The 13696-nt window shown below is 59.1% G+C and overlaps 1 protein-coding gene across 1 annotated transcript in view; it reads left to right on the top strand.

Moving 5' to 3' along the window:
• Positions 1-9792, top strand: part of ELL (elongation factor for RNA polymerase II) — an 82676-nt gene extending 72884 nt beyond the window's left edge. Inside the window, exons 7-12 of the mRNA XM_054462846.2 lie at positions 803-899; positions 1476-1974; positions 5636-5702; positions 5969-6140; positions 7196-7240; positions 7596-9792. Coding sequence (XP_054318821.1) covers positions 803-899; positions 1476-1974; positions 5636-5702; positions 5969-6140; positions 7196-7240; positions 7596-7712 — 997 coding nt within the window. The 3' untranslated portion in view covers positions 7713-9792. The remainder of the gene's footprint in view (positions 1-802; positions 900-1475; positions 1975-5635; positions 5703-5968; positions 6141-7195; positions 7241-7595) is intronic.
• Positions 9793-13696: the final 3904 nt, after the last annotated feature.

Genomic DNA, 13696 nt, shown 5'->3' with positions numbered 1-13696 from the left:
ACTGGGAGCTCTGTTTATATCCACATGGCTCTCCTCTCAGGCCACCAGGGAAGTGACACCTGCAGTGGTTTGTAGCCTAGCCCATTTGTTAGGGAGATGGGCTCTGGGTGTCACTGGCTGGCAGAATGGCCATGGCCCTGGACTTAAGTCTCTCTGCAGGGCCTGGAGGGGCTCTAGGCTCCCCTGAGATGCACAACCCCCGGGAGTTGAACAGTTGGGTCAGAGAGGATACCCGTAAGCTGCAGGGTTGCTTGCGGGGGTGGGGGATTCCACTTGCCCAGATCACGTGGAATGGGAGAAGGGGCATGCACTGGGGTATTTCTTCCCTTCTTCCCCAGCTGCATCACCTAGTCAAGCTGGTGGCCACTCTGCCGCCCTCCAGATCCTGCTGTGACCTGGGCTTCCAGGAAGGCTGTCTCATCCTAGGCCAGGGCCCTCCGTTCTCTTCTGCATTTTGGACAGTTTCTGCAGTGAGCGTTCTAAACAGGATGAACAGCTGTCTTTAAAAGCAGGGTCTAGCACCCTAGTGTGTGTCCCTGGTCTCTCCGGTAGCAGGCACCTACACAAAGTGACCCTCCTCTGGGCTCAGGGGGACAGTGAGTGGGGAAGTCCTCCTTTGGGTGAAGCCCAGGGCAGGATGGGCTTAGGCCCAGGCTCCTGTGACCCCTTGGCCCTGCTCTGGATTTGGGAGGAGGGGGGTCCCTTCCTTGAGGCATCTCCACTGGGCCCCCATGTGGATACAGGCCCGGGGCCCCTAGGCCCTCTCAGCACCTTCTGACCTAGCCCTGCCTCTGCTTCGCAGGAAGCTGTGCCAGCCACAGAGCACCGGCAGCCTCCTTGGAGACCCTGCTGCCTCCAGCCCCCCAGGCGAGCGTGGGCGCTCGGCCTCGCCCCCACAGGTAAATGGGGCATGCCTGGGGTGACTGTCCCAAGCACCTGCAGGGCACCCTGTGCTGCATCAGTAACCCTTGTCACCTTTCTCACCAGCTCCTTGGAGCATGAGGTGCTCCAAGTTGAGCCGCCTCCCTCCGCCCAGGGACCAAGGGGGAAGCTGTCGGGTTGGGGTTGGGGGCAGATTCCTGCCAGTGTGGCCGTAGCGCTCCAGTGTCACAGTGCGGAACCTGGGACCGGGGGCGGCTCCCTGATGTGGGCTCACCCCTGGACCTGCTGCTCCTGTGTCACAGTTATCACTGGGGAAGCATGCTGAGCACAGCAGCGCTTTAGACCAGTCCCCAGGGGTGGCCCGCTCACACGCTGGGCCCTGCCCTCCCCCTGCATCGGTCTCAGCAGGCTGATGGGCCCCAGCTGAGGCCACCCTGAGCAGCACCTGGGACCTGACTTGGTGCTCGGGTGCCCCCATGTGGCCAGCGTGGGCCTTGCAGGCTGCGCTGGGTTTTCTAGCCAGGCCAGGGGATTGCCTGTTGCTGCTCAGCCACTCTGTGCTCCTGTCTAAAATGATCTGTGCTCCTCTCCAGAAACGGCCGCAGCCTCCTGATTTCATCGACCCCCTAGCCAACAAGAAACCCCGGATATCGCACTTCACTCAGAGAGCTCAGCCTGCCGTCAATGGGAAGCTGGGCGTGCCCAATGGCCGTGAGGCCTTGCTGCCCACCCCGGGCCCACCAGCCAGCACGGACACCCTCAGCTCCAGCACTCACCTGCCCCCGCGGCTGGAGCCCCCGAGGGCCCACGACCCCCTGGCCGATGTCAGCAATGACCTGGGCCACAGCGGCCGGGACTGTGAGCACAGAGAGGCGGCTGCCCCAGCCCCTACTGTGCGCCTCGGCCTGCCCCTGCTGACAGACTGTGCCCAGCCCAGCAGGCCCCATGGCAGCCCCTCGCGCAGCAAGCCCAAGAAGAAGTCCAAGAAGCACAAAGACAAGGAGAGGGCGGCTGAGGACAGGCCCCGGGCCCAGCCTCCAGACTGTGCACCTGCCACCCATGCCACCCTTGGAGCCCCAGCAGACACCCCAGGTAGGTGCCTGGGCAGGAGGGCATTGCCGGGACTCTAAGTACTGGCCCCACACCCACCTAACCCTCATGGGGTGTCAAGGGGGCTCAAGCTGTAGAAGCCAGGGGAGGAGGCCCTGTTGCCCCAGGCCCCATCAGATTCGCCCTGTGTGCCTGGCACCTGGCACCCTATGTTCCTGCACCTGGTCCTCCCCCTGCCTGTCTGGAGTGCCCGATGCCACTTGCAGTCAATGTGCCAGGCCAGCACTGGGAGCTGGAGGCCCAGAGCCTTGTGGGGAACTGAGGCCACGGAAGGGGCTAACATGCAGAGAGGAATGGGGCCCAGGCCCCAGCTCTGACTGCAGGGAAGCCCCAGGAGCCAGGGCCATGCTGAGGTCTGCTGGGGTTCAGGGAAGGCAGTGGGGGCCCAGGCAAGCCAGCCCTATTCAGGAAGAGGCAGCGCAGGTGCAGATGGGCAGATCCTGATGGGAGAGGGATAGCACCTGGACCTCCGTAGGTCCCGTGCGACCGTTGTGGACTGTAGGTTTCTGCTGTGGGGACAGGGCCTGGCAGGCTGGGGTTGGGGAGCCAGGAGACCTGGGCAGCTCCGAGCCCACAGCCCAGGCACCTGAACTGAGCAGCAGTAGCACCCACCCAGCACCGTGGCCATGAGCCTGTGCAGCTGTTCATTTATAGGAACCAGCAGAAGCAGTGGCCAGCGTGCAGCGGCTGTTCCACCACCATGTGCGACAGGGGCTGCAGTGGTCCCATGTGGCGATGGCGGCCAGTTGCAGATGGCCACCTCACTCTCAGCGCCAGCTGGCCCAGGGCAGCCCAGGTGGTGTCACCTGCTGTGCTTTTGGGTTGTGTCTCTGGGGAGGAGGCTGAGTCAGGGGATTCCTGGGATGAGGATGAGAGCCCTTCTTTCATTATAGCTTTGTGTTGCTCAGAGGGCCATGCCCCGTGCCCTGCTGTGGCTGGAGAGCAGGTCCTCACAACTGTGGCTGGGTCTTACTGGATAGGAAGGAGGACTTTCAGGGTTGGGTCAGCCCTGCCTCGTGCTGGGCTTCCCACCTCCCGTGGGACTGCATGTGGGGGCCGACAGGGAGAAGGTGGCCTCACTCCCTGGGCAGCCTCTCTGACCAGGGCCGTGCTCAGGGCGGGACTCCTGATTCCCAGGACACACCCACACCCCACAGCCAGACCTGGGCCAGGATCTGTCTCAAATGGCAGATCCTGCCATTTGAGACCCTGGGCCCGGGTCCAAAGTCCACAGACCACTCTGGGCTGTGTCCCTTCCTTGGATCCCCAGTGCCTAGGTGCCAAGACAGGCCTGGGGACTCAAGGTGGTTTCCTATCTGGCCTGGTGCGTGTTGGCCTGTAGGCAGTTCATCCCTGGCCCAGGGGCTGTCATCTCTACCACAGGTGAGAAAGTGCAAAGCAGGGGTAGATGTCCCAAGCACCAAGAAAAGGACAGTGGAGGCACCAGAGGCTGAGCCTGGTGCTGGTGGTCCATGTTACTCAGAGTCCCGAAGGTGGTACTTGTGCAGGGCATGTCTTAGCTGTCCTGTGCCCCTTCCCCGGGACAAGCAAGTAGAGGGACGTGGGCTGTGAAGGGGAGAGATGGGGAAAGGAGCTGCTGTGGGGGTGTTCTCCAGGCCCCAAAGCAGGGACCAGCTTGGCCGGCCCCACACAGCCAGAGCTTGAGTAGGAGTCAGGGGCCGCTGAGGTTTGCCAATGGCTGGACTTTGAAGGTCCCACTGGTACCAGGTTGAGCTGACCCTGAGCCTTGATTTCCCCATTTGTCATCCTAGCTGGTGAAGATCTTGGGGCATGTCAAATGAGGTGATGTTGACCAGCCTGACACATGGCAGTTACCTGTTCTAGAATACCCACGGAGGCCACTGTGTGGCGGGAGCACGGGCTTGGCCTTCGCAGCTGCGCCTTGCCTCTCACTTCCTTCTGGCCCAGACCAGGGTCAGACCCATTCAATACATGCCCACTGGGTTGCGTCCCTGGGAAGGCCACAGCCTCTTAAAGACAACCCAGGTGGGGGTGGTGGCGATATTGAAGGCAGTGCCTGGCCCAAAGTGGGGAGTGTTAGAAACTTTGTGGGGAGTGAGCTTTGTCTACTTTTGGGAATTTGGCAGCAGAGAAGCTGCTGTGGTAGGCCCAGGTGTTACACTGAGAGAGAGGGCTCAGCAAACTGGAGATTGCAGACTCCTGCTCTCTCAGGGGTTAGTGCAGAGGGCCCCTGAAAATGTGCACTAGGGCCAGGCACAGTGGCTCCGCCTATAATCCCAGTATGTTGAAAGGCCAAGTCAAGAGGATCACTTAAGTCCAGGAGTTCAAGACCAGCCTAGGCAATATAGGCGAGCCTCCTCATCTCTACTAAAAAGTAAAAAAAAAAAAATTCGCCAGGTGTGGTGGTTCACGCCTTTAATCCCAACGCTTTGAAAGGCCAATTCAGGAGGATTGCTTGAGGTCAGGAGTTTGAGACCAGCCTGGGCAACACAGTGAGACCCCATCTGTACAAAAAATTTTTTTAATTAGCTGGGCATGGTGGCATATGCCTATAGTCCCACCTACTTGGGAGGCTGAGGCAAGAGGATCACTTGAGCCCAGGAGTTCAAGGTTGTAGTGAGCCATGATCGCACCATTGCAACCCCAGCCTGGGTGGCAGAGCAAGACCCTGTCTCTAAAAAAAAAAAAAAGTGTATTGAGGATACATCTGAAATTGATAAAATCATTTCTGTATCGGAAAGAAAGCCACTGCAAGAAGGTCTAGGAAACGCACTAAATTGTAGTTGTGGTCTTAGGCGACGGGCACTTCAGTCTTCCTTCCCCGCCCCTCCCTGATTTCCAGACCCTCAGGGGTGTTGTCCTATGTGGCCGGGGCACCCCACCACATGGCTCAGGAGCAGGACAGCTGCCTGGGGTCCCATCTAGCCATCAGCTGTGCAGCTTTGGGCAGGCCCCTGCAGGGCCGAAGGGCTGAACGTCATCATGGATGCTTTGCTCACGGATGGCCGATTGGGGTAGCCCATGGGCTCCTCTGGCTGGCCCTGTCCTGGAGCTGCCTTGTGGAGCCTGCAATTCAGTGTCTAGTGGAAAGGATGGGATGATCTGGGTGGGGCGCAGACCAAGGGGTTGGAACTTTGTCAGCAGCAAGAGATGCAGGCCCTGCTGGCCATCTTGTCTTTGTCCTGTCTGGCCAGAGACTGGGACGCCCCAGAGACTTAGGTCAAGCCAGGGGTCATTTGTTTTCAGCTTAGTGACCTTTGACATGCAGTCAGTGGAGGCAGCAAGGGCCTGGCCTGGGGGAAGCTCTGACCGGTTGTACAGGCTTTGGCCCTGCAGTTCCCTGACCTGTCCGCTGTTTGCCAAGAATGTGACTGTGGTGATGCCTGGGTGCTCTGTGTCCTGCAGGGCTTTGCCCTGGACACGCAGGTGCATGCTGAGCTCTGCTCACCACCTGGAGGGCACGCCCAGGTCCAGCAGCCCACAGTTGCCAGGTACGAGGGGCTCAGCCCTTACACCTGCCACACAGTCATCCCCTCTGCTGTCCCTCCATGTCCCTCCAGCAGCAAAGTGTGCACTTTTCACACGTGTCCCCATCCTGGGGTGCTTCCTGCAGACCGGTGCCATGGGCACAGACTCAGGAGGTACGTGTTTGCTCTCGTAGGTTTAAACGGAACCTGCAGCGTTTCCAGTGTTCCCACGTCAACGTCGGAGACGCCCGACTACTTGCTGTGAGTGTTTGTCTGGGCCCTGCAGGCCAGGCCTCCCTTTTCTGGGTTCAGACCCCCTCCCCCAGCACTGCAGGTTATCAGAGGTAGAAGCCACTGTAGTCTGAGTATGTGAATTCCAAACATAGCAGCCTTTTCTGGGCCAGGCCCCCTCATAAGCCAGGGAATCACCCGAGAGGCCAGGCCGCCGGTGGAGCCAGGATGGCCACTGCCTGGGTGGGGCTGGGTCCTTCCAGCCTCCACTCAGTGGCGCCTCTCTCCTGTTTCAGTAAGTACGCAGCCATCTCCTCTTCCGAGCAGCGCCAGAGCTACAAGAACGACTTCAACGCCGAGTACAGCGAGTACCGCGACCTGCACGCCCGCATTGAGCGCATCACGCGGCGGTTCACCCAGCTCGACGCCCAGCTCCGGCAACTCTCCCAGGGCTCCGAGGAGTACGAGGTAGAGCCCCCCCGCTGCCTACTGTGCCCTGGCTCTGGCGGGAGCCAGGGCCCACTTGGACGCGTACCATCACCACCACGAGCCTACTGGCCTGCTTGGTGGTCCCAGAGTCTGGCCCTTCCCCAGGCAGCGCTTCACCCCCTGGTGCACTCCATGCGGCAACCCCATGGTTCTGACTGGGCCCTGGGGCCCTGTTGTGGGAGTCCTTGAAGGCAGCCCAGCTTGTCAGCCTCCTTTGCAGTGGGGACAGCTGTGACCCACCTCCTTGGATGGGGGCGAGCCGGGGTACATGGATCCCCACATGTTTGAGCGCCTGGGGTCCTCTCACAGCCTAGGACACAGGGCTCTTGGTACCTGTGCCAAACCCTCAGGAGACTCCGCAGCTGAGCTCTGTCCAGCACCCTGGAGCCCATCCATGCTGCCACAGCTATAGCAGGGGGAGGTGACAGGTCCCTGTGGTCCTGGGAACCAGGACTCCTGTGGTCCCCTGGCTTGAGCTCACAGCTCCTTCAGCTGCCCTGTGTAGACAGAGAGTCTCCACCCTTAGCCATAGCCTTGGACGCAGCCTCCCCACCTGCCACCTTTCGGAACTGGTGACCTGACTACAGGGCTGGGCCCCGATTAATCAGATGCCGGGATCTCTCCTGGCCAAGGCCCCTTTGCCTTCCAGAGACAACTACTCATGATGGGGTTCTAGGGGCTGTGAGCCACGGGTTCTTGGGGCATCTCTCCCTCCCCTTCCTTCCCTCTTTGCTGCACCCCCCGACCCCCTCCCCACCCCCTGCGACATGGATACTTCCTTGTCCTCCCATGCCCCCACAACAGCAGTGCCCCACCTGCTATTGCCTCCAAGGGACCTGGCAGCCTTTCCCTCATGCCCCACCCACTCCGGAGCTACAGCCGCTGTGGGCCCCTGGTGTGTTACTTGGCCTTGTCCTTGAGGCTGCCGCACCCTCCCACCCCTCACCCTTCTCAGAGCACCTGGGACCACTCAATTTGGGTTTCCTGTAGGCGGGGATGCATTCTGTTTTCTCAAAATTTTGTTTTTCTTCTAGACTACTCGAGGGCAGATTTTGCAGGAATATCGAAAAATCAAAAAGGTGAGTGTCTCTTGTGTTGGGGTGGGCTCCAAGTGAGCCATGGGAGCTAGAGGGAGGAGGGGGGGCCCGGGGCAGCCTCCCTGCCTGCTACTTCCAAGGTGTGGGGGAAGAGCCTTTGAGTCTGAGGCCAAAGTTGCCCTGCCACCCCCAGCCAAGTCTTCAGCTGTGGCATCCTGGCCCAGCCACACAAGCTGCAGAGGTGCGGGGGACCAACTCCCACTCTGCCCTTGCACCACAACCCTCCTTGCTGGGCACCAAGCCCAGGTTTTTGGTGTGTGGGGGGCACTGGCCTGCTTACAGCGGGGAGCAGCACCCAGGGCGGCTCTGTCCTGAGCGTGACTGTGCTGTCCCACAGACCAACACCAACTACAGCCAGGAGAAGCACCGCTGCGAGTACCTGCACAGCAAGCTGGCCCACATCAAGAGGCTCATCGCCGAGTATGACCAGCGGCAGCTGCAGGCTTGGCCCTAGCCACCCTCCCCAATGGCGGGGATCTGGGAGGGTGGGGGGAGCAAAAGGCGGGGAGAGAGGATTTATTTAAAAAAATAAACCCGAGGAAGATGCTCATCTGAGCCAGCACTGCTGGCTTTCAGGGCAGCCCCTGCAGACGTCTCGCCCTGGCGGGTGGCTGCAAGCCCACCTCGGCCCACCCTGCGCCTCCTGAGCAGTCCCTGCCTATGACGGGCTCCCCAGGAAGCCCACTGCCTCCTCCCTGGCTGCAGCCCCCAGGTGCAGCCTCCTCTCTCGCCAGAAGACTCCTAGGCCCTTGGGGTGGCGCACCTGCCTTTTCTAGTTTTATACAAAGACAGCCACTTTTAGCTACTGCTAATGAGACTTGAGTCTATTTTTGTACAAAAGAGAAGCAAAATCTTTTTTCTAAACCTGTGCCTCCCTCTCCTCGGACACCCAGGGTCTAGCCGCTGTCCTGGGTCCTGCCTGCAGTATTACAGAGGCCGTCGAAAGGTGCAGCTGCGTTCTGAGGGTGCGGGGAATGGGCAGGTGGCCTCTGCTGGTCTCTGGCTCTATGTTTAGGCACCCCCGTTCCCAGCCTCTCCTCCTCGGGCAGGGTCTCTGCTCCAGCAAGCAAACGGGGTGGCCCGGGTGGCTATTTTGAGAACTCCAGCTAGTGCTCCCAAACAACTGCTCAGAGCTAAGGGGGCAGAGGGCTTTCAGCGCCCCCAGGCCTGCCCTGCTATTTCAGGCCCTCAGCTGTCGGGGGCCACTGTGTTTCTGTGCTCCAAGTTGAGACTCAGCCGCAGCGGCGTCAGATTTTTCTTTGCGATGTCCTCGGTTTCCCATTTGCTGCTGCTGCTCATTCCACACTGTTGAGACCTTGTGGTCTTGATGCTGCTGGCCTCCCTCCATCCCTCTGTCCACTTGTGGGTCCTGGGGTCGTCTTAGCAGAGCTACCGCCAAGGTTTGCACTCAGGGAGGGGCTGATGGAGGGCTGGGCGTCATGGGGTCAGGGAGGCCCCAGGGACCCGTGGGCAGAGCTGGGGAGCCAGGAGGATGGGTCTGCCTGCTCTGGGGGTGCAGGCTCTGCAGACACCCCAATTGCTGCTTTGTTGCTGTGCCTAGTCTAGTGTCCCCCAAAGCATTGGGGGGCCACGCAAGTGTGCATGTGTGAGTGTGCGTATGTGGGGACCCCCCCAGGGCGTAGTGGGGTCTGAAGCGTGTGTTCCCATTTAGGGCTGAACGAAGGCATGACTTGGGAAGGTGGTGGGGGGGGCGGTGGCGGCTGTGACTCAGGGCCCAGGGATCACATGGGGGTCACTGCTGCCATCAGCAGTCAGGCAAGGAGAGCAGAAATGCAAAAATACAGATGTGTCTATTTTTCTAAACTGGGGGGTGGAAGGGTGCCTCCTGACGGCTTCCAAAGAGCTGACTGTGGAGGGCCCACAGTGCATCCCACCCCTGCCTGAGAGTCTCTCTCCTTTGGGACCCCCGGGTTCCCAGAGCTCCGAGGAAACTGATCCTTCATGTTTCAATAGCTGTTGTTGTTTTTCTCTTTTGGGCCGGGCTGGGGAAGGGCCGAGCAGGCTCCAGGGGGCCTCCAGAGTCAGCTGGACCCTGCTGTGTCGCCCGCAGGCAGCCCTGCAGACACCGGTGAGGTGGGATGATTTCAGGAGGTCCCAGCCCAGGACTGCCCGCCCCTCTGCCCTGGGAACCAGTCCAAGGGGCTGTCAGTTGAATTTGCCTTTTTGTTGTTGTTGTTGTTATTTTTGTTTATTTGTTCTCCTTTTAAGGAATTATGAAGCTAAGAAAAGTTTTGTGTTTTGGGGGTTGGTGGACAAAGTTCTAGCTGATTAAATATGGTCTAACTTATTGATACTATTTTTTTTCTTTTAATGTTGTACTGTGGAGAAAAACTATTTTGAGCCATGGGGTTGGTGTTTACAAGAACTTTCCACTTTTGCCAAAATGTTACAATTGAAAGGCATCTGCGTCTTCAGTTTCCTAATATTTTCTTAAAAGATCTAGTGTCCTTTTTGTACACTAAACAGGTGAATGCTGACTTTTTTCATTCTCCAATAAATTTCACTGAACTGAACCTGGCAGCCCAGGCTGCCTGGCTGGTGTGTGTGGTGTGTGGTGTGTGTGGTGTGTGGGTGTTGGTGTATCTGTGTGTGTGTGGTGTATGGTGTGTATGTGTGTGTGGTGTGTGTTGGGGTGTGTGGGTGTGTAGTATATCTGTCGGTGTGTGTTGGGTGTCGTGTGTGAGTGTGTAGTGTGTGATGTGTTAGGGTGTGTGTGGTGTATGTGTGGGTGTGTTGTGTGGCTGTGGGGTATCTGTGGGTGTGTGGGTGTGGTGTTAGGGTATGGGTTGTCTGTTGGTGTGTATGGTTTATCTGTGGGGGTGTTAGGGTGTGGGTGTGGTGTGTGGGTGTGGTGTATCTGGGTATGTTGATCTGTGGGTGTGTTGATGTGTGGGTGTGGTATATCTGGACGCGTTTGTGTTAGGGTGTGGGTGTGTTGGTGTGTGGGTGTGGTGTATCTGGACGTGTGCTAGGGTGTGGATGTGTGGTGTGTGGGTTTGGTGTATGGGTGTGTGAGGGTGTTGGGGTGTGGTGTTGGTGTGTTGGTGTGTGGGTGTGGTGTATCTGGACGTGTGTGCTAGGGTGTGGATGTGTGGTGTGTGGGTGTGGTGTATGGGTGAAGGTGTTGGGTGTGGTGGTGTGTGGTGTGGGTGTGGTGTATCTGGGGGTGTGGTAGGGTGTGGGTTTGTGTGGGTGTGTTCGTGTGTGGGTGTGGTGTATCTGGACGTGTGTTAGGGTGGGTGTGTGGTGTGTGGGTGTGGTGTATATGTGGGCGTGTGTGGGTGTGGTGTGTGGTGTGTGTTAGGGTGTGGGTGTTATATGCAGTGTGTGCTAGGGTGTTGGGTGTGGGGTGTGTGTTGGGTGTGGTGTGTGTGTGGTATGTGGTGGGGTGTGGGTGTAGTGTGTGTTGGGTATGTGTGGTGTGTGTGGGTGTGTGTGTTGGGGATCTGGTGAGGGTGTGGTGTGTTGGGGTTTGGGTGTGGGGGTGTGGTGTGTTGGGGCGTGGGTGTGTTGGGGTGTGGGTGTGTGGTTGTGTGTTGTATGAGGGTGTGGGTGTGGTGTGTGGGTGTGCAGTGTGTGGTGTTAGGTGTGTGGTGGGTGTGTGGGTGTGTTGGTGTGGTGTGGGTGTGTGGTGTGTTGGGGTGTGGGTGTGGTGTGGGTGTGTGCTGTGTGTTGGGGTGTGCGGTGTGTGGGTGTGGTGTGTTGGGTGTGATGTGTGGGTGTGTGTGTTGGGGATGTGGGTGTGGTGTGGGGGTGTGGTGTGCGTTGGAGTGTGGGGGTGTGGTGTTGGTGTGGGGGTGTGGTGTATCCGGGTGTGTGGTATGAGGGTGTGTGTGTGGTGTGTGTTGGGTGCGTGTGGTGTGTTTTGGGGTGTGTGGGTGTGTAAGAGTGTGGGTGTGTGGTGTGTGTTGGGTGCGTGTGGTGTGTGTGGGTGTGTGGAGTGTGAGGGTGTGTGGTGTGTGTTGGGGTGGTGTGTTGGGGTGTGTAGGTGTGTATTGGAGCAGTGTGTGGTATGTGTTGGGGTGTGTGGGTGTGGTGTGACGGTGTGTGGTGTCTGTTGGGGTGTGGTGGGGTGTGTGGAGTGGGTGTGTGGTGTGGGTTGGGGTGGTGTTTGGTGTGTGAGCGTGGGTGTGTGGTGTGTGTGTTGGGGCAGTGTGTGGTGGGGTGTGGGTGTGGTGTGATTGTGGGTGTGTGGTGTGTTGGGGTGTGGGGTTTGGGTGTGTGGTGTGCGGGGTAGGTGTGTGTGTGTGTGGGTGTGGTGTTGGTGTGTGGTGTGTTGGTGTGGTGTGAGTGGGTGTGTGGGGTGTGTGTTGGAGTGGGTGTGTGGTATGTGTTAGGGATGTGTGTGGTGTGTGAGGATGTGTGTGTTGGGATGTATGTGTTGGGGTGTGTGGGTGTGGTGTATCTGGGTGTGTGGTATGAGCGTGTGGTGTGTGTTGGGGTATGCGGTGTGTGGGGTGTGTGGTGTGTGGGTGTGGTGTGTGTTGGGGTGTGTTGGTGTGTGGTATGTGTTGGGGGTGTGGGTGTAGCGTGTGTTGGTGTGTAGTGTGGGTGTGGTGTTTTGGGATGTGTGGGTGTGGTATGTGTGTGTTGGGGTGTGTAGTGTGTGTTGGGTGTGGGTGTGGTGTGTTCGGGATGTGTGGTGTGGGTGTGGTGTGTGTTGGTGTGTGGTGTGTGTTGGGGGTGTGGGGTGTGAGGGTGTGGTGTTGGGGTGTGGGGGGTGTGTGGTATGTGGTGTGTGTGTGGTGTGTGTGGTGTGTGGTGTGTGTTGGTGGGTGTGGTGTGTGTGGGTAGGTGGTGTGGGTGTGGTATGTGTTGGGGTGTGTGTTGGGGGTGTGTGGTGTGTGTGGATGTGGTGTGTGTTGGAGTGTGAGGGTGTGGTGTGTTGGGTGTGTGGTGTGTGTGGGGGTGTGTAGGTGTGTGTGGGGTGTGAGGGTGTGGTGTGTGTTGGTGTGGGGGGTGTGTGGGGGGGTGTGGTGTGTGTTAGGGTGTGGGTGTGTGTAGTGTGTGGGTGTGTCACAGCCTGGTTTCTGTGGTGGCTGTCCCTGTCCTGTGGTTGGGGGTGGGCTGGCATCAGGAGGTGATGTGGCCTGGGGCCGCTATAGTGATGAGAAAGGGTTGTTCAGGGGCTCTGGCTGGGACCAGATAAGAAGGCAAAATTTGCAACCTACCTGAGCCGTTGCCTGAGAAAGGACCAAATCAGAGGGCCCTGTAGGTGACGGGGAGCGCGTGGGTGGGGGCAGGCTGGGTCAGGGCGGAGGGATGGGGAGCCATAGCAGGTGTGTGAGCACAGCAGTACCCTCTGGTGTGGACAGGGTGGGCTGAACCCAGCATTGGGATTCCTTGGCCCCTTGTGGCACCAAAGGCTACAGGAGTGGGGGTGGGGGAAACCAGCTGTGACTGTCTCCCTCTGATGAAAACAGCAGCAGGTAACGGTAATATTTTATTACCTGTTCCTCCCACACTGGGGCAGGGGCATCCCCTGTGCCACTAGTGGGGATGAGGAAAAGGCCTGATGGGAGCGGTGGTGCAGGTGGAACTGGAGCCAGGGGCCATGGAGAACATAAGGCTCATCCTGCCGGCCAAGGACAAGAGGGGGTGCATTTAGTAAGGGGTAACACCGAAGAATAGGACCCTGGGCAAAGGTCCTGGGCCTCCAGCTGTGGGGCCTGGCCTCCCTGCCCGTCCGCGGCCTTGGCCCAAGTTCTAAGGCCACCCAGGAATCTGAGGGGCGCGGGAGGGGAAGTCATGCAGCCCAGTGGGGCAGTGTGTACCCTGCTCCCAGCATAGCCTGGCCACGCTGTTCTCCCAGGATAACATCTCTGTCCCAACATCCCAGGGCCAACACCAACCTCCTGCAGCTCACGGTCCTGCCTCCCCCAGCCCTCCAACGCCAGCCCTAAGCCAACTGCCCAGCAATACTCTGGCCATCACCCCCGCAGCCTGCAGAGGCCACAGTCGGTCCCCTGACCTTCCTGAGCCATGGATGCCATCAGTCTAGTGCCCCGGGTATCCAGGAGAGCCTTCCCACCCTCATGACTTGGGCACCCTGGTAGAGAGGGGCTCAGGGCTGTTAACCCGTCTTCTGCCACCTGCCAGGGGCCCCAATTGTCCTCTTTCAACGGGCACCCCTGTTCCTGTAGCCGCCTCCTGTACCAAGCTCTGCCTGGGCTCTGCAACACAGCAGTGACTCAGCCTCATCCGTGTCTTCAGGGAGCCCACACTTTGCTGGGGAATGACAGTGCATCTCACCACCGACCTCAGCACACCCAGGCCTGACTGTAGGGGCCAAACCCCCTCCTTTGGCCTTGTCAACTGCTGGGAGTGGAAGCAGCCCAGCCTCTATGCCGATTCCCTCCAGCTGCCCTGTGCCAGCTCCCATCCTCCGGCACCCCCTACAGGTGGCCCTGTGAACAC

Source organism: Pongo pygmaeus, chromosome 20, assembly GCF_028885625.2.
Source record: "Pongo pygmaeus isolate AG05252 chromosome 20, NHGRI_mPonPyg2-v2.0_pri, whole genome shotgun sequence".
NCBI lineage: Eukaryota > Metazoa > Chordata > Mammalia > Primates > Hominidae > Pongo > Pongo pygmaeus.
Note: the sequence above shows the minus strand (reverse complement) of the source record. Positions and strands in the feature narration are given on the sequence as shown.